The sequence below is a fragment of the Crocodylus siamensis genome, chromosome 1 (genome assembly GCF_052110815.1).
Source record: "Crocodylus siamensis isolate JL-2025a chromosome 1, ASM5211081v1, whole genome shotgun sequence".
NCBI lineage: Eukaryota > Metazoa > Chordata > Crocodylia > Crocodylidae > Crocodylus > Crocodylus siamensis.
In genome coordinates, this window is record NC_143395.1 from 55,811,218 (window position 1) to 55,832,439 (window position 21,222).

General features: G+C 41.9%; 1 protein-coding gene across 2 annotated transcripts in view; it reads left to right on the plus strand.

Moving 5' to 3' along the window:
• COL19A1 (collagen type XIX alpha 1 chain) overlaps positions 1–21,222 on the plus strand; it is a 424,680-nt gene that overhangs the window by 184,397 nt on the left and 219,061 nt on the right. For both annotated transcript variants that reach the window (XM_090034633.1, XM_090034628.1), the window contains exon 16: positions 17,766–17,819. In XM_090034633.1, the coding sequence (XP_089890759.1) occupies positions 17,766–17,819 (54 nt within the window). The remainder of the gene's footprint in view (positions 1–17,765; positions 17,820–21,222) is intronic.

Sequence of the window (21,222 nt, forward strand, 5' to 3'; positions counted from 1 at the left end):
GAGAGAGCCACCCAGACGGAGCCCATGCTTCTGAGCTTCACGCAGACAGAGCCTTTGGCTCTCGGCTGCGAGGGCTGCCTGTCCCTTTTTCAGGCCCTGGGGCCCAGAAGCATGGCCACCTCCCCTTGTGGGGTCTGCTTCCTACTGGGGTCTCTGGCGCGCCAGCTGGAGGAGCTCCGGGCCACAGTCCAGAGACTGCATGCCATCAGGGACTGTGAGCAGGAGATAGACCATGGTCTCCTTCCAGGACAAGGGAGGACCCAGGGACCTCCCCTTCTGTCCAGCCACGGGGTTGGACCAAGGTGGTCAAGGGCCCCGGGGCCCACTGCACCAAGGCCCCTGCCCCACTGGAGCTTTGCAACAGGTATGAGCCTCTTGCAGCCCTGCAGAGCCTGCTGAGTTGCTAGTTCCCACAGGCAACACAGAGGACACTGTAGCTACCGTCCCCACTCTCCCCAATACCAAACACAGAGTGTTTGTCATGGGAGACTCCATCCTGAGGGGAACTGAAGGGGTAATCTGCCTCCCCAACCCCTTAGCCCAGGAAGTTTGCTGCTTCCGGGAGCCTGCATCCGAAACATTATGGAGAAGATCCCTAAGCTCCTCCAGCCCACAGAGCACTATCCCATACTCCTCAGCCATGTGGGCACCAATGACACAGCTCAGAGTGCTCCTAGCTGGGTCATGAGATGCTTCAGGGATTTGGGTGCAGGGCTAAAGGGTCTGGGGGCACAGGTGGTGTTTTCTTCAATTCTCCCAGTCTCGGGCTATGGGCTGAGGAGGGAGAGGAGTAGCCAGGTAGTCAACCTGGGAAGGCTTTGGCTTCCATGACCACAGTCCACTCCTGAGAGAGAGAGGCAGCGAGCTGTTGGGAAGGGACAGCCTCCACCTCTCTCTGTTGGGGAGGAGGCTCTTCTCAGCTAGACTGGCTTAGCTCCACAGGGCTTTAAACTAAGCCCACTGGGGGATAGGGGGACTACTGGCACTGCTGGCCCACTGGGTGGCCCTTGCAAAGCCAGCAGGCCAAGGCACATAAGGGACCAAACCCAAGCCCCAGCCCTGGAACAAAATGTAGGCAAGGCAAGGGCCCCTAAGGGGACACTTTCGTGTCTATACACAAATGCCAGGAGGCTGTGGAATAAACAGGAGGAACTTGTTCTCCTGCTAAATGCAAATAATTACGATGACAGTGGGATAACGGAGTCCTGGTGGGACTCCACCCATGACTGGACCACGGGTATAGATGTCTGTACCCTGTACAGGAGGGATTGAGTGGATAAAAGGGGCGGGGCCATAGCTCTCTATGTCAAGAAAAGCTACTCATTCCTGCAAGCCGACACTGGCACCCACAGTGGATGACATGAGGCCCTCTGGGGTAAAATCCATGGGGAACACGGCCCAGGGGATACTATGGTGGGGGTCTACTACAGACCCCCTACCCAGGATCAAGACCTTGACCAGGAATTCACCAGGGAATTGGCTGAGGCCGCACAGTCCCAGTGTATGGTTGTCATGGGAGACTTTAACTACCCAGACATCTCATGGGAGGAGCGCTCAGCCAAATCCGAGCAGTCGCAAAGCTTTCTCTCGTGTGGATGACCTCTATCTGATAGAGAAAGTCTATAGGGCAACAAGAGGTAAAGCACTGCTTGACCTCATGCTGGCAACCAGGGTTGACCTAATCAGCAATCTAACAATATAAGGGAAGCTGGGTGACAGTGATCATGAACTGATCACCTTCACCATCTGCCATAAAGCTGGCAAGTCAGTAATACAGAAGTCCTCAACTTTAGGAAAGCTGACTTTGACAAGCTCAGGAGGCTTGTCAGAGAGGCCCTAAAAGGCCACAACCCAATGAAGATGAGTGGTTGCTCCTCAAGGGAGCAATCCTAGATGTGCAAGCAAAGTCCATCCTGTCTCGGAGGAGTCAGCAAAAGCGCACAGCAGCCCCCTTGGCTCTCCAGGGAACTGGCGGACCTCCTGTGTCTTAAAAGGAAGACCTACAAAGGATGGAGAACTGGAACAGCCACCAAAGAGGAATACTCTGCTTCAGTCCAGAATTGCAGAGAGCAAATCAGGAAAGCCAAGGTTGTTATGGAAATCCAGCTAGCTACAAAAAGCAAGGAAAATAAAAAGTCCTTTTTTAGATATGTGGGGAGCCGGAGGAAAAGCAAGGGCAACATTGGACCCCTGCTAAACCTGAAGGGGCAACTGACAACTGATGCCCAGGAAAAAGCAAACTTGCTAAATGGGTACTTTGTGTCAGTTTTTCACCAGGTCCATGGGATGGCCCTGCCCACTATGAGTCAGGGAGGCCCAGGTGAGGGAGATCCCTTGGCCTCCATCAAAGCTGACCTTGTGAAGGAACACCTTGACAGGCTGGATACCTTCAAGTCAGCCAGCCCTGATGGGTTATACCCAAGGGTACTCAGGGAGCTGGTGAGCATCATAGCTCAGCCCCTGGTACGGATCTTTGAGAGCTCTTGGCACTCTGGTGAAGTGCCTGATGATTGGAAGAGGGCTAATCTTGTGCCTATCTTCAAGAAAGGGAGGAAAGTAGATCCAGCAAACTACAGGCCCATCAGCCTGACCTCTATCCTGGGGAAGGTCTTGGAAAAGATTATCAAGGAGGCCATCCTTAACAGACTAGCTGAAGGCAATATCCTGAGGGATACCCAGCATGGGTTTGTTGCAGGTAGGTCTGGCTTGACCAACCTCATTTCCTTTTATGATGAGGTGACGTATCATCTGGACAAGGGGGAAGAGATTGACGTTGTATACCTTGACTTTAAAAAAGCCTTCGATCTGGTATCCCACGATCACCTCTTGGCTAAACTGGGTAACTGCGGCCTTGACATCACCACGATCCACTGGCTGGGGAACTGGATCCACGGTAGGACCCAGAGAGTGGTGGTCAACAGGAGCCAATTGCCTTGGTGTGCTGTGACCGGTGGGGTCCCACAAAGCTCTGTCCTAGGGCCTATACTGTTTAACATCTTCATCAATGACGTGGACATTGGTGTCAGAAGCGGACTGGCCAAGTTCGCCAACGACACCAAACTCTGGGGTAAAGCATCCACACCTTAGGAGGGTGATCCAGGCAGACCTTGACAGGCTCATGAAATGGGTGAACGAGAACCTGATGGTGTTCAACAGCAAAAAATGCAAGGTTCTCCACCTTGGGAGGAAAAACCTGCACCATGCTTATAGGCTTGGTAGTGCTATGCTGGTTAGCACTACAGATGAAAGGGACTTGGGGGTCATGGTTGACCACAAGATGAACATGAGCCTTCAGTATGATGCTGAGGCTAGTAAAGCAAGCAAAATGCTGGCTTGCATCCATAGATGCTTCTCAAGCAAATCCCAGGACATCATTCTCCCGCTGTACTCAGCCTTGGTAAGGCCGTAGCTGGAGTACTGCATCCAGTTTTGGGCTCCACAATTCAAAAAGGATGTGGAGAATCTTGAGAGGGTGCAGAGGAGAGCCACGCACATGATCAGAAGTCAGGAAAACAGACCTTATGATGAGAGGCTGAGAGCAATGGGGCTTTTCAGCCTGGAAAATTGCAGGCTCGGGGGTGATCTGGTGGCCACCTATAAGTTTATCAGGGGTTCTCATCAGGATCTGGGGGAATGTCTGTTCACCAGAGCCCCCCAAGGGATGACAAGATCGAACAGTCACAAATCCACTGTGACCAATTCAAGCTGGACATAAGAAAGAATTTCTTTACTGTCTAAGCCCCCAAAGTTTGGAATAGACTGCCACCAGGAGCGGTTCAAGTACCCACTTTGAATAACTTCAAGACACTTTTGGATGCTTATCTTTCTGGATCCTGTGATCCCTGCTGACTTCCTGCCCCAGGACAGGGGGCTGGACTTGATGATCCTCCAGGGTCCCTTCCACCCCAAATGTCTATGAAATCTATAAGGAGCATGCTCTGTTTATTTACTTCCGCTCCATCTGCACTAAAGCTCAGAAATGAGACAAGGTGGCTTCTATAAAGCAGCTATGAGCATGTACCCAAGGCGACTCTTACACTGTTTTGCTGTGCCTACTATTGGCAAGTGTTGAGGGCTGTTCCAAGGAGTTGCATTTCCTGAGTTTCAGGATCTAATTGATTCAGAGCACAAGCATTTGACTAGGGGATTCTTCACAGTGGTACTTGCGGCCGTAGCTCAGAAGCAGTGTAGGCACACCCCAAGAGGAACAGAATACGAAAAGAATTGAATACTTTGTTTTTGAAGATAAGAAAGCTTTCTTTTTCCTCAGAAATGCTTAACTGTATAACTACTATAGAGTGTCTAGGAAATAACACACGATGGAAGCTATCATATGTGCCAAGATACATGAACAACAGTAGTCTGTAACTATCTACTAGATAAATGAAGCCCACTTCAAACTACATAGCAAGAGAAATACTACTACTTTTAAAATTATACAAAATACTTTGATTTGTTTAAAAATATATTTACATAAATCAATATATGCATTTCTCTGAGAATTCATAATGACCTGAAGAGTCTGTCCAGTTATTAGAACAAAACTGGAAGAAGGCAGGGCAGTATGCCACCTTAGAAGCTAAGGCCAGGTACAGACATTACATTTTTACTAGTATAAATGATTGAAAATCAGTCTGTAGCCATAAGAGAACAGAAGTTCAGCACACAGACTGGTTTTAAAATGGCAGAACCCAATCTAAGCCTTACCCCTCTCCTCTCTCCCTCACCAAAGGGAGAATGTGTGTTCTGTTCATGACCAATCTAAACTACACCACTTACGGAAAGCCCACGTAACTTAGATTGATTCTGCCTCAGGTTTTTGAATGTCTTTACCTAGCCAAATTGGTTCAGAGAGACATGAGATTTCCTATGTAATAATCTACTTGGGTAAATGCACAGTCTCAGAGTTGACTGTTGCCTACAAAAGGTTATGCCTCTGTGAACCAGTTAGTCTTTAAGGCTGGGGACAGAAATTGTACGTAAACTGGTTTAAGTGATCAGAAATCAGTAGCACAATGGAAGTTTAGTGCAGTTAAATCACTTTCAAAATGGCTGAAACTGGTTTAAGAAAAACTTGGATGAGTGTAGTATCAGACTTAGCTGATTTAGGTTAAATTGGTTTATTGAACTTCTGTCCCAAATCCCCTCCAGATTTGAGTTAACTCACAGTCCCCCAGCATCCCAGGATGCTTTGCTCATCCCCTACAAATCCTCCTCTCAGGATGGGCAGGCTAGCCTTGGCCCAAGCTGTCTGCTCCAGCCAAGCAGGGAGGCATGCTCAGACACCCCTGGCTTCCAATCTCGACCACTGCAAGCACGTGGCTGCATTTCTGGAATCACAAGTGAATGTCTGCTCGCTTGCTTATTGGTTCAATCTACGGATCTTAAATTGACCTGTGAAGATTGAATCAACTCAGCCTTGGGCTTTTTGACTTTCTGTACTTTGCCTAAGCTGCCACACTCCCCTGCCTGACTTCAGACGAATACAGCTAACTCTCTCTCTCTAGAAAAAGTTTGATAACCTTTCACAAAATATCCACAAAACTTTTACCATTCAGCTACACAAGTAGCAATAAATTCAGAAGTAAATGTATGTGCCACTTTTGAATATTGTCCTGATCATAGCTCACTTATGTTAACTGGGTTTGGATTTGGCCATATAGTTCATGTGTTTCTTTGAGATATGTAAAAGTATATATGTGAGCATAAATATTTTGTTAGTTTTTAAATGGAATGTCACCATAGTTATATGTTTAGGGGAGAAACAGAATTAGAACTATAAAGTAAGCTCAAGTGAAAAGGGAAAACATAAATATTCAAAAGCCTCTGTGTGTCAGACTGTTGAAATTAGTAGTCACAAGGGATTTGTTTATGGAAAGTTTCTAGGTTTATGGAAAGTTTCTTATAGAGTTGATGTACCAGTGTATTAATTTGAATCATGTATTATTTACACAGTAAACTCAAATGGCTTTTATCACTATATTTGGATATTTAAACACTTTTAATAAAGAAGATCTTTTAAGATGATATATATTTCCATGCAATCAGTTTCACATATATATGCTCATGAAATGTCCTTTATATTAAGTACTTAATTACAGTAATGCTCTAACACGAGGAATCCAAAGACGTCTGACATTCATACATTGCTTATGTCACTGTTCATTTCTATGTTTATGGTTTTACATTTCTATAAATACTACATAAGTACTAATATTTTGCACTTTTTCTATATAATAGTGTAAGAAATGTAGTTTGATCTTTCTCACTTTAATTATATTATCCCCTATGATAGTTATTGAAGCTAGTGTATACATGAATATATATTTTTGTTGTCAAGTCTTAATTTTTTAAGTCTTGTAATAAATAGGACTTATTAAGGACTCTCCAGTGAATAAACATCAGGGATTACTGTGTCCTATTGTACAGTTTTGTCAAAATGCAGAAGATTTCTTAAGAAGATAGGAACAGTTCTCTGAAATAAGACACTTGGCTAAGCTCCTCTCTTCCCCTCTGGCATCCACAGCTTAAGTCTGTGCATGTCGTGTCAGAAGAGTGACAGGTGAAGGAAGGTAGTACTGCAGTCTCTGTTGTAAAGTATACGAAAACTATTTCTCTTGACACTTGATCTGCTGCTTTTAGTTCCCCAGGAAAATGAGTGTCCATCTCTACGTTCCTGTGGACCTATCCCTTTTGGGAGTTATAAAATACTCACCCAGATGGCACCAAGTGTTTACACAGAAGCCAAGGGTTAAGTCAGTCTCAAGCAGAAGTACTTAAGACTTGCTTACTAAACAGATATTTGGAATGCTGGCTCTTTAGACTGTGGGGCCTGGTAAAATCAAGCTCAGAGGAAATTCATGCACACAGACAGCCATTAGGAGGAAGTTGCAAATTCAGGCCTAGACAAGTTCTGTGGTCACTTTCAGGTAGTCAATCAGTAAACAAGTGACACAGCAGCTGGAGACTATACAGCTTTAATAGAGCAGATTACATAATTAAAAGATAAAAACTGTAATTTATTTTCTGCCACTAAGGGTAATTATAATCAGAGATTCATTTAACAAAAGATTTTCAGTTACTTTGCTATTTTACTCAAAGCAAACTCTACCCCTAAGTTTTTTAATATTGTTGTAGGTAGCTTTTCTATATAATACTCCCATTTTCACAATTAAGGGGCTTATTCTGCAGATCTTGCATATCTCCTGCAAGTTGACCTTTCATGCATCACAATGAGAAACAGGACTTCCCTTATGTAAATAAGGAATTGTAGGTTTGGACCTTACAAAGGAAAATCTAATTAATAAATATCTTAGTTGCCATCATCCTACCTTTTAAAAATTAAAAATATATTCAACAGAAAAAATGCATGTCAGCTCATAATGATTAAGAAAACAATCTGTAGCTTGGAAATTATTTTATATTTTCATTAGACCGTATTTTAACATGTAACTGTTACATAATCCATAGCCTTAACAATGGAAGGTGGAAATACTCTCCTTTTTTTAAATCTTATGTAAATGTGCGGGAAGATCCTACCAAGGTAAAAGATGTGTCTGAAGTTTGAAGCTTACTTTTATCACTTCTATGCAGTAATGCAGGAGAGCTGATGTTTGGGGACTGAATGAAGATTTATGTTTTGGCCTCAAAGAATATTTATGTTTTGTAAAAACCTGCAGTCTGATCAATTGACATGAAAATGATTTATATATATTTCATTAGAAGAATGATGTGAGACTAGTACCCTGTTCTTTTCTATTACTAGCACACTTCAAAGTAAAGGAGCATTTCAGATTATTCTTTCTCAGGAGTTTAAATTATGCATTTTCTCACTTAGAAAATAAACCCTTGTCTATTAAAGTGCTGAGTTCATAAAATTTGAACTTTTCTGAAATGGCTTTCTTAATTTCTCACCGAAATGGCTGTCTCTGCTGAAAGAAAATTAAGATAGATTTCAAGCTGTATTACCAGAATAAAGTGTAGCTATCACCACACCCATTAGAAAACAGATTTCCACAAAATATATTATATTCTTCAATAAAATATTGTCATAAAAATGCAGTAGGCCATATTTTGATATAGTCTGAAATGTGCACTATTTAAGACTAAATGATGATTTGATTTCCATTGAAGTTAACAGGTTGGTAGCAGAGTAACCAAGAATGTATATGGAACTTTCTTTATCTCAAATCAATGGCAAAACACAATTAACTTCAGTAGATGCGTTATCATGCCAGATGTAGAAGCAGATCCTGCATCAGCTCTGCACATGGAATTTCCATTTTACTTCAGTGGGATCTTTAAGCCTGGGGACAAACATTACATATAAACCAGTTTAAGTAATCAGAAATGGGTTTAAACCAGTATCAGAACGATGTTCAGTGCACATAAACCAGTTTGAAGATGGCTGAAACCTGTTTGAGATAAACCCGGTTGAATGTATTATCTGATTTAACTGATTTGGGTCAAACTGGTTTATGCAATGTCTGTCCCAGACCCTTTGCTGGTTTGAGATAAACCAGACTCTAATTTGTCCACACCATTTCTGTAGTCGGGGCCCAAAAGTAGACTCAAAACTCCAGATATGGCCTCACTAGTGCCAAAGATGGGGGAAGAATCATTTCCCTCGATGTGCTAGCAATGCTCTTATTTATGCAGCATGCTGTTAGCTTTCTTTGCAACAAGGGCACACTGTTGAATCATATCCAGCTTATTGTCCACTGCAACCCCCAGGCCTTTTCTACAGAGCTGCTGCTTAGCCAGATGCTCCCCAGCATGTACTAGTGCATGGGATTGCTCTGTCCTAAGTGCAGGACTTCGCACTTGTCCTTGTTGAGCCTGATGGCTAGGGACAGTCATTACAAATAAACCAGCTTAATTGATCAGAAACTGGTTTAAACCTGTAACAGAACAGATGTTCAGTGCACATAAACCACTTTGAAAATGGCTGAAACCTGTTTGAGATAAACCTGGTTGAATGTAGTATCAGCTGTAACTGATTTGGGTCAAACTGGTTTATGCAATGTCTGTCCCAGACCTTTTGCTGGTTTAAGATAAACCAGACTCCCCCAGCATCCCGGCATGCTCACTGGGCTGGGCGGGGTTCTCTGCTCCACAGCAGAGCTGGTCACTTCCCCTCTGCTCCCTCGTTGGAGCCCTGGCAGAGACTGGCTTCTTCCTGCTAAACAGGAATTATTCCCCCTGCCCCCTGCCTGGCTTCTTCCTGCTAAACAGGAATTATTCCCCCTGCCCCTCTGCCATACACCTCTCAGTATTAGCTAACAGCCCAGATGCTGGCTACAGTCCGTGTTGTGGGAGACAACGAAGGCTTTTTGGTGCTAATCAGCAGGTAGCTGGTAATATCCTCCCTTGGAAAAGCTGTTTAAGAAAAGCTTGAACTAATGGAGAGGGGCTTTGTTTTCTTAATGGATTGATAAAAGGTGAGTTAGGGGTGATAAACATTCGCTGCCATGCTGCTCAGGAGTGGGGGACGGGGATGGGAACATCAGAGCATCCTGCCAGGGCCTGGCCACACATCCCCTCAGCTAAGCTCTGTGGAAGGGAAGGGAGGGCTTCTCTATTGCCCTTGGCTTCTACCCTAAACCACTGCAGGCATGTACCTGAATTTTTCAGTCCAGAGGGTATGTCTGTACAGTTACAAACCAGTTTAGCTTAGCTAGGTTAGACTAACTTGCAAAGATTGAATCAGTTCAGGCTAAGGCTTTTTTAATGTCTGTCCCTAGCCTAAGTGCAGAAGATACTTACAATCAGAGGTATGGTTATAGCCATGTTAGTCTAAGGACATAAGCAGACAAGGTTCTTTGGGTAAATCTGATATATTTTATTACACATATTCAAATGATATGGGAGAGTTCTCCCAGGTTTTTTTCCTGGTAGAAAAACTTACCCAAAGTCCCCTGAACAGCCACTTGAATGTTGAGCTGCTGAATAGCAAGGGGCTCCCTTTGCACACGTCTCAGCGTTTACAGGCTCCCCAGCCTGCCTGGCGACAGGTGACAGTACACACAGTGCAGCCCTGATTGGTTGGCCCAGACTATGTAGGCAGTGTCTCCTTGTAGTACAAAGTGGGGATGCAAAGGGGCAGCCTGCTCTGCTGGAGCAGTACAGCATCCAGCTTGCTGGATTGAGAACAAGTTTCAACATCCTTTAAAGTATACAACATGCTTCTCTGAGACCCAGCAGATTTGATTGGGAGGAAGTGAAGTGGCACCAGGGCTAGGTTTACACTCTGTCTCGTCCTGCCCTATTTCAGCCAAATTGTACAGTGAGAGTGGGGTCCCCATAGACTCTATGTGGAGCACCTGGCTTTGTCCTGTAGACAGGAAAAGAAAAGGATTAGCTTTGACCTCTCCCCACCCCATCCTTTTTTAAGATTGTCAAGATGACAAAGAAGCCATGTCCAAAGACAAAGGTAATTGTGAGCTGCCTAGGGGAGCAGCTCACCTACCCATGTAAGTGAGGAGGAAAGTATTTACACCCATTGCACTGGATGAGCTCCTCTCTTGCACCTTGAGAGTCATATCCCTTAGCCTTTATGAGGGGAAGTCCCAGAAATGATTTGGGATGAGCTCAGGGTTAAGATACAGCTGAAAGAGAACTTTTAAAAATAGGTTGGAAGGGTTAAGGAAAGAGTGGTGATGATCTGCTCTTCATAGAGTAAAGCTGAGGCCTAATTAAACCACACTCACTATATCTTATCTGTTTATCTGTGTGGCCTGTGGTAGTCTGAGTGTGATTGAGGTAATTTTGGGAAGCCCTAATGCATGTTGTGAACGGCCAACAAACCTTCTCTTTGTAATTGCTCTCTTTGTAATCATAGAGTTTTGGAATCATTTGTACAAATTAATACTATTCTACCTGCAGTCTTTGCAAAGAAAAGCACTGTTTAGTGAGTATATTTATGCAGGTTAGGAACTTTCTTTATGCCACTTAATCAAGCTCAGTACATAATGACAAGCATTACTGATTCATCTCTAAAGAAAAATAGAGAGGAGCAAATTTTGCTCTGTTTTTCCATGGCAAGTAAATAAGAATTTATTTTGTTCAGTGGTGTTCAAATTGACAAGGTTAAATAGTCACAAACTTCTCCAAGACCATTTAAGGCTGGACATAAGAAAGAACTTCTTTACAGTCTGAGCCCCCAAGACCTGGAACAGACTGCTGCCAGAGGTGGTACAAGAACCTACTTTGGATTCCTTCAAGAGTCAATTGGCCTTTATACTGCTGGGATCCTGTGACCCCAGCTGACTTCCTTCCCCTGGGGCAAGGGGGCTGAACTTGATGATCTTCTGAGGTCCCTTCCAGCCCTAATGTCTATGAAATCTATTAAATTTACAAAATTAATATCCCTTCTGTTAAGAAATATGCCATAGCTCAACTGCAAAGTCTGGGAATTGTCATGACAATTGAGTGGTGCTGCCTTTTATTAGTATAAAATCATATGTCAAATATAGAAAATTAATCATTTCTTACATTATCAAGTGAGACTTTTTAGACCAAACGATCTTCTATATATTAGGTGTCTATTACTTAGTTGGATTTTAGGCATCAAGTTTCAACTTTAAATTATTAAAAATACTGTCCCTGGCAATGTTGCTCTTGAGTATAATATAATGCTTCGTACTAGCTATTTCATAAACCAGAAGTAATGTAGTCACCTGTACACAGTGTTTCAATCAGATAAATTAGCATGGGAGTGGGCTAACTGAACCCGTCATTCAGCAGTGCTAATTAGCATGGGCTCTTATGATTGGGTTTCTTATGAATCTGACAGTATCAGAACAAGGAATAAAATGTGTAAGAAGACACGTTTGTTTAATTTTAAAGGTGAATTATCTTATAAAGTTCTCATGATATGAAGCATTTCAATATTTCAAATAAGTTGGTATATTTATTATATGTACTAATGAACAAACTATGTTGTGCATTGTGGCAGGGAACTGTTGGTGCCTGGGTCAGCAGGTGCCTGATGGCATCAGCCATTTTGAGAACCTAGTACATAAAGGCTGCAGTCTGTTGCTGCCAGCCAGGCAGAAACATTGCCTAGCTGAGTTGCAGCAAGAACAGCCCTGGAGGTAAGGGCAGGAGCTTAAGGGGATAGTTTGGAGGCTCCTGGTCCTGGGCATGACCTAAAACTGCACCCTGCCAGGAGTGGGTGGCCTGGTGAGGCTCCCAGTGGTGTTGGGAGTACCCAGAAAATACCAGGCCAGTTACCACCCTGGTGAAAGGTGGGTCAGGGTGCCCTAATAACCCCAGCTCCCACAACCAGGTGGGTTACCCAATAGTAGGGCCAAGACGGTGTGCCCAGGTTGGAGAGTGGGCTAGAGGATCAGAAGCCTGACTTGAAACACCCCTGACTGGTTGTTGCTGAGGCCAGGACCAGAAGGGTCAAAAGGACCAGGGGCCCACCACAATGGACGCCCAGAGCTAAGGGCCTGGGCTTCCAACTAGCCTTAGAGGTGAGGCCAGGGCCTGTGTGGTCAAATGTCCCGGGGGGCCACATCCAAGACAGGGAAGAGTTCAGGGAGCTAGGCAGCCCAGAATGAGGGCACAGTAGGCTGTCTGATTGGAGAGATCCGGTTGGGGTCTGGACTAGAGGATTCTGGGGCCCAGTGTGAGGCCAATGACATTAAGAACCATGGATGCCACCTGTGAGGCTTGGGCTGCAGTATAGGGGAGGAATGGAGCCGCAGACAGTGCCCCCTGACATCGGGGCAAGAATTGGCAGCCTCACGTCTAATTAACGACATAATTATGTATCATCAAGGCATGGCAGGTGAGGAGGTGGGTGATTGGCCCAGAAACAGGTGGGCGAACCAGTAGCAGACTGGCCCCAAGAAAGACCCCTGTTATATGCATAGAATCCATTTCAGCAGTTCTAAGAGTACAGAGGGGTTCTGTCCAATATTTTATTTAAAAAACCATCAGACACATTCTTGAATAACTTCTAGAATGCAATACACTTGCTTGTATATTTTTGTTGAACTATGTTTTGGCGTCATTTGTAAGTTTCCAGGGGAAGTAATATGAATAATGTCTTTAAAAAACTTCATTCTTCCATTTCAGCTGCTCTTCTTAATTGACTTAAAAGTTATGTTTAGTGTTTTGCCTTTGTATAAAACATGTTCTAATGCAATTAATTTGAACTATTAAATCTACTAGGCAGGCATCTGCTGTGGTTTTTAAAACATTTTCAAATACCTGTTAAATCAGTGTAAATGTTTTTGTAGCTGAATGGTCACATGACAGGATTTTAGCCTTTATCCTGTAGTAAGCAGCTTCTAATGGAAGTGTTATATGAAATCTAATACACTTCAACTGATAACTCTGAAACTTAAAACTGTTTAACTGGGATGAACTGTAAGTTGCATATTTCCATGGTTGCCAAACACATTTCTCTTCTCTCATCCTAGGTTTAGTAAATCCCCTTAAATCTTGTCTCCAGTTGCTTGCCAGAAATATTAAACTATGGCATATCAACTAAAAATGTTAACAATTACTTTTGTGTGGTCAGTAACTAAAGTATGAGAAACTCACACATTTTAACGATTTATTCAAGACATTTAACAAATCCATATGTAGATATTTAATAATAGTTCCTGAAACTTATGTTTGGGAACTGTGGTGTCATGGAGGCAAACCAGTTAAAAGTAATAAAATGATAGATTTCCTGCTGAGGCTGAGATTTACAGTATGTGAAGATATGTATTAACCTGACAGTTTAAAAATTACTTCTTTCTCTACAGCATTTTCTGTTGCTGTTTCTGTTAACTTCTCTTTGTCCCACAAGTAATAACTGCCCAGTGCACCTACAAGTGGCCAAATTCATTGACAAAATCAGGTTAAACTAAAGCAATTGTTTTGTTTTAGAATATAATTCTTTCTTTCCCAGACCAGACAAAGGGTGCTTAGTCTCTCAAAACTTTTCTGACACTTCTCTCAACTATGTAAATTAGTCCAATAAAGATACTGCCTCATTTCTGAAATCTCACTTCCTTTTCACACTTCTTATTTTTCTCTACTTTTCTTTTAAAATTACTTCTGGACACACTCTTTTCTGACTTCTTTCCGCCATGGCACATCACAGTGTTTAAAAGAGGTGTGAGTTTATGTACTTAATGCCTTTTCCTTAAAGAGCCCTTGGGAGACCAACTTGTTCCAATGAAGTCACTGACCATCAGTAGTATAACTAAGGGCATCAGCCTGTGGTGCACCCTGTAGGCTAAGTACAGACAGTCAAAAAACCTAAGGCTGAATCAATTCAGTCTTTGCAGGTTAGTCTAAGTGTAGGTTGAATTGATAAGCAAGTGAACAGACATTGACTTTTGATTCTGGAAATGCAGCCATGCCTGCAGTGGCTCAGGCCAGAAGCCAGGGGTTACTAGACCATGCCTCACTGCTCTGCTGGACCAGAAAGCTTGGACCAAGGCTAGCCTGCCCACACTGCAAAGGCAGGTTGTGGGGGAGGTGCAAAACATCTTGGGATTCTAGGGGACTGTAAAATAACTTGAATCTGGAGGGAATCTTGGACAGAAGTTCAATAAACTGATTTAATCTAAATCAGTTAAGTCTGATACTGCATACATTCAGGTTTATCTTAAATCGGTTTTGGTGATTTTGAAAGCAGTTTATGTGCATTGAACATCTGTTGTGTTACATAGTTGAACCAGTTTCTGATCATTCATACCAATTTATATGTAATTTATGTCCTTACCCTTACTGAACGAGATACAAAGCTCTTTTGTTTGGGGGTTAGAATGGAGAATTTTCAGAGCACAGCTGTAGCTCTGCCTGCCTCCTACTGCCGGGCTGTGCTCTGAGTGGCTCCACAGCCCTATGGAGCTCAGCCTGGCAGTGGGAGGTGGAGCACAGCCTTGTCTCTGCCCACCTCCTGCTGCTGGGCTGAGCTCCATGGAGCCTGGTACTGGGCATGGGCTACGCCTAGCACTGGTCCCAGGCGGCAGTGGCAGCCTCCTGTCATCCAGGCATAGATCCAGGGGCCTGTACCCATGGGAGGAGTCCAGCATAGCCTCACAGCCCTCCCGGGGTTGCAGGCCTCCAGGTCTGTGCCTGGATGACAGGAGGCTGCTGCTGCCAACAAGCGTCATGAGTTTTGCTTTCAGAACTTTGAGGTGCAGTTTCTGAGAAACCTCTGCAGCTATCTCCTTGAAATTTGGCAGACTTCATGCCTTCAGAAGGGGCTACCATCCCTGTGATTTCATCTGAATCAGGCAACAAATGACAAAGTTTTAAGCATTTTCATTATTCCCTATTATAGCCTATGGGCAAAACGTCGAAACAGCGAAGCAGTGTCAACAAAATGAAATGGGACAGTGCTTCGAAATAAAATGAAATGAAACACTGTCCTTTTCAAATGGCAAAACAGACATCGAAATGAAATGATATGGTTTCGTACAGCCCTACTACACACACACGCACGCGTGTGCGCACCCCCCTTCCCCCCCCATGTTTGCAAATGTATAAACTAAGTTGCTAATCTATTGTTAACACAGAATGATCTCTAGAACATGCAAGAAAGTTTTTGGCATCATCTATGTTCTATCAGCTTTATACTAATTCTCTTGTGATCAGCTAAATATCATCAACCAATAATACAGAGTGTAGAAAATGGAAACTCAGTTTGTAGCTGGTATAAAAAGGTTTCAGATAAAAGCTTGTTAATAGTTTAAATTTGAGTAATAGGAAGAAATACCCTGTAGTGAAGTAATAAAGTTATGAGGAATTCCCCCAACTCTTGAGACTTGGAAAATAAAAAATGATGAAAATAAGAAAATGGGTGAGCTTGGTGTTTTTCATTTAAAACTATATATTCAAACATCATTTTAATCAAGGAATACTACTATTTGAAGGTATCTGAGCTTTCAATTTAAACACCCCCATCATTTTCTTGATCTTATCCCCCATAGTATAGTTCATTATTTTAAAATTCATTTCCTACAACATGGGTGCTCAAACTCTAGTCCACGGGCCAGATACATCCAATGCTGTCATGTCATATGGCCTTCCATGTTCCCTGTGGGAACATAGGGATATTTGGTGGCAGGAGAGTTTTGGCAGTGTTAGTTGCCACTCCTCTGCTGCCAAATTTCTGGACTTGTGAGGAGCTGAGCAGGCCAGAAAATGTTGTCCTGCATGCTACCTTGGGTATGTGGGCTGGGAAAATGCAGGACAGGATCCTGGCAGGTGCAGCAGAACCAAGCAGCATGGAGCCCAATCAGGACATATGGGGCTGGGCTGAGGCGGTGTGGGATCTGAACTAGGTGTGCAGGGCCAAATCTTGTTTTGTGGGGTTGGACAGAGGTGGCACAGGACCTGATCTGGGTGCTTGGGACCCACCAACACTCACCATCCCCACAAGGGATCCATCCTGCAAACTGGCTCTGTGCCACTCAACTTTAGAAAACTGGGATTAACATGGCTCCTGTTCTGCACATTTTATCTAGATAAAAGGGTGTTTATCCTGAATAAGGTGTGCAAGATTGGGCAAAAGTTTATGATGCTGAAACTCAAATAATGGCCAACTCTGAGCAATTTAAACATTTAAGCATCTAACATGGCACTGTGGTATTGTACTAAAAGATTAAATAGAATAGACACATTTTTCTTAATTTTGTGATTCTATATAAAGTTATAAAAACTCTGAGTCAAGTGCATGTTTTATTTTAACTGAATAAAGTACAACTCTTCTTTTTTTGGTTGATTGCTTTGAAGCTCACTTTGTACCTTCTGTTTTGATATATGAGAAACTGAATTGCTGTTCAAAGTCATTTTAAAAAATTCATGAGTTCCAGAATGATTGATGAGTCATAAGTTGCTGCAGAAATATAAGAAAACAGCTCTGTAGTTGTGAAAACTAAGTGCTCCTAGTCTTGAGTCTTTCTGTAATGATTTTATGTCTGTACTGTCCTGATGCACCAAATACCTTTAGGTTAAAGATCCTCCCAAACATAAAGCCCTGATCCTGAAACTTGTTATTCACAGACCAGATCCTACTGTTGAACTCAGCAGTGTAGCTCTGCATGAGCTCAGCAGTTCACCAGCATGGAATCAGTCACAGAGCTAAGTGCTATATTTAGTCTGAATGGCTCTGTTTAATACTCATAGGCAATTATCATGTGACATGCTAACTTCACAAGATATGTAACAATATAAAAAATCACAGTTAAATAATTTATAAACTCATTTAATAATGGTTATGTCTGTACATCAGAAATATCATGCAAGGCAGCACCATGCTGAAACTTGCCACGTGGCTGCACATGCCTACCTCCTAAAACAGAAATTTGGCAGTGTGGCAATTTGGGCATGGTAATTAGCTGTACCTTGCCACAGGACTAATTAGCCTCAATGAACTGCTGTAGAAGTGCTGCTGCACTGTTTTCTGCTTGGAGGCTACCATGCCCAAAACATGTGTCAGTACAGCGCAGCTTGACAAAGAGAGAAAAAAATATAGACAAGCTGACTGATTTACAGACAAAAAATAGTCTGTTCCATTAACTGTAATGTGGTACGAAAGTGGTAATAATTATCATTGTTCGTTTTTTACACTTCAGCATAACATCATCCAGAATTGAAGTAAATCTATATCAGTACGAACATTTTGCCATGGCAGCTGGCTCTAAAACTTGTGAGTTATTTTCGGTTACACAGAGTCATTACAGGATGAGATACGTGAAGCTAAGATTAACTTGAAGTGTTATATTTACTAATGTTTATATTTGCAGGGTTTGCCAGGGCCTGAAGGTCCCCAAGGTCCACCTGGGAAAGAGGGTCAGAAGGTCAGTAAATTTTGTGAACAACTGTGAGTGTGATAACTGACCTCAATGCATTACTTCTTTTTGAGCACTAATAAAAATAAAACTGAGAGAGAGCAGCTGACTATGAAGCACAGGGGCAAAAAATGAGCATTGACATTTGAGTTTTGTCTATATTTGAATGAGATTTAGCAATTTAAATTAACTTGAAAGTGTTAATGATGGTCAGCACAGATGCAGAACTGTAGGTTAGGTAAAGTGCATTTGCTGTAATTTAAACTGAAAAAATAATGATATTAGCTTTTAATTCTGTTTAGGAATGGGAAATACTCTATTGTATGTATCAAGCATGAGCCTATGAATTTTTATGCTCATTATTTAAGTCAGTGCTTAAAGCCAAGAATAGTAACCAAGTTTTATGATTGCTGTTGATGTCATACTTTTAACATATCTGTACAGGAAATGAGTAACAACTTAAGAAAGAAATAAGCCACTGAGACAAATATTTCAAACTTGAAATGAATCGAAGCTCATTTTTTGAGGTTAAAAATGTTGCACTGACTGGTTGTTTCACTGTTTCTTGTGCTCTGTTTTTGGTTTTTTAATTATTGTGGGGGGAAGTGACTTCCTCGACTATCTTTATAGCTACTAAACTGGGGGAGAGAGGGAAGGAAAAATGTCATAGTATTTATATTTTGTCCTAAACCAGGAAGTATTTGATATATCAAGAGAATACTTGTTCTTATGAGATTCCCAAACTGATACCAGAACAAGGTTTGGAAAAACAACTGAATTTTAGATATTTTTCTGAAGCAAGCTAAAAGAATATGTCTTTTGACATTTATCTATTACTAATTCATTATTAACTGGGGAAAGGCACCTGGAAAGGTTCTTCAGGATCTTGATCCTGGAATCAAGTGCTTTAGTATCTAATAGTAATGGTCCTTTTCTTTATATAACAACATAGTGCTGATGGCCAAAGGCTGCCCTTCTGCAAATAAATATCTCCTTACTTAAAAGCACTCCCATTGACTTCAATGGAACTACTCACAGGGTGAGATCTTGGACTTCTACAAAATTATGAGTAAAGGAACACTTCCAGGGTTAAAAGGATTGGCTCAAAACTTCATAGCCTCTAAGTATTATATTATACATCATTATATTATTTGAAACTATTTAAATGGTACTGAAAATTTCTTAAACTTGAATGCTGAAACTGCTTAAGGTGCAAACTGAGGATAGAAAGCACATCTAAAAGAAAGATCATAAGTGTCTATGAGCAACAGACTACTCTGCATAAAATGAGAGCATGATGTTGTTAATAGAGAGTTAGTTATTGTTAGTAACCATAGTGTTATGCTGTTAAATGCTAGACATATGGCAAAAGCTCTGAGGTCTACTTTCATAGTTTCATAGTTTCTAGGGTCGGAAGGGACCTGAGTAGATCATCTAGTCCGACCCCCTGCCTTGGCAGGAAATAATATTTGTTGATATATATTGGAAATAGAATGGTTTTCAGTGGAGTCTTGAGTCTTCAAATAAGCAAGAAAATCAATTCTTGTTTCCCCTTCGTAAACACTAAGAAGAAATTTTGTGTTTAAAGACAGATACTGATATTCCTCTGAATATCTTAGATTTAATGATGTTGGGGTGCTGCTTTAATGGGGTGATGATTATAGCATGTTATGCCAAAAATTAATTGCTGAAATTTAGCAAACATATAAATATGTCTTAACTATTTACCTGTCATATGTAAATTTTAGCTGCAGTTTTTTTTCTCTTCTTTAATTCTCCTTGGTCCACTAATGACATTGTTCCTGCAACCTTAATTCAGTCACATTTTCCTTAATTATGTGATAACTTATTAAATAAAAATTCCACCTCATTCACTACTAAGAAAGGATGGTGGTCATGAAAAAGCTAATGAATATTTCCCTTTATTTATTGTTTTATTGCATAATTCATTGTGTGGCTCACTGCTTTATTTGCTGCAGGCCATCCAAAGCTTCTACTTGTATAAAATTATTCATTCCTTCATGAGCTGTAGTGAATGTAGGAATAGTACTTTATCTTCATGACAGACTGCAAGAGTAAATGATATTATCATGTCCATTTTACAGTTTGGAACTCTGACACAGATAGTTAAAGGATAAAACTTTCAGATGTATTTATTAAATTTAGGCCCCAAATTTGAGAGATTAAAAGACTACAGTTTTTAACGCTTACTATTTTTACAGCAATTGATATGTTCAAGGTTTAACTCCGATTGACTTCAGTTACAGTTGTGAGTGCACAACACTTTCACAGATGAGGACCAGGTTAGATTTTATGGCTGATTAATAAGAAGTAGGAGAAGTGTTAAATGGATAATAGTCTTGGCCCCCACAACAGAAATGATAGTTGGAAGGTGGACTAAAAGGAGGATATAATATCAGCACAATATGTTAGAATTAGAAAAAGCAAATGGATGGATTATCTTTACGGCAGAATTACCAATAAAAGAAAAGAGAATGGAGGGTGAGAGAGCTCTTGTGTTTCCTTTTCCTCCCTCTCTCTCTCTGGATTTCACTCTGTAAACTGAGCCATACATTTGATATTGTTTTCATGTGGAACACTGTTTGATATCACCTAATATCACAAAGCTCAATACACTTGAACTACCAATAAACTTTGAGTGTCTGGAGTACACACATGATTTATTTATGTACTGAATTCTTCTGTAGCTAACTGTACTGCTTTGTGATGAACTTTATCTAATGCAAAAGCACTGAGCCAGTTCTTCTAAATTACTCTCTGATGGGCAGGAAATAAAATTGTGTTCTACATATTTGGGTTAATGATTTTTTTTCTTGGTTGGGGTTGTCTTTTTTCTTCATGTTTTACTAAGGACCTCAAATCTTTGGGAAAGATGAACATAATCTTCTTCTGAAGCCGCTCCATGTTGTTATGTGTTGTAAACAGTGCTTTGCTCAGTTCTGCGGATGTGCTATGAATAAGATTGTGGAAACATCACCTTTGTCTTCTAAGGATTTTTTTCTTAGTAAACTTGTCATAGTCAGTATAAAGATACAGTAAAAGCTCTGTTATCCGGCATCCCTCAGGAATAGGGGATGCTGAATAACAAAATACGCCGGTTAATTGAGCGGCCCAGGTCACCACTTCTCCCGCTGAGTTTGGGGCGTCCCACTGCCCCTCCTACAGCATCGCCAGCCCTCCTGTGGGCCTTGCGGGCCCTGCAGGCCAGGGAGGCAGGCCCCACACAGCCTGTTATGCCCCTGGGCCGTGGGGTCTTGGAGAAATGGTGGGCACTTTCAGTTTCACTTTATCTTACAAGCAGTATGCCAGTTAATTGAGCATGCTGGCTTGTAAGATGCTGGTTAACAGAACTTTTACTGTACTTCTTTTATATTTATATCATAGAATCATA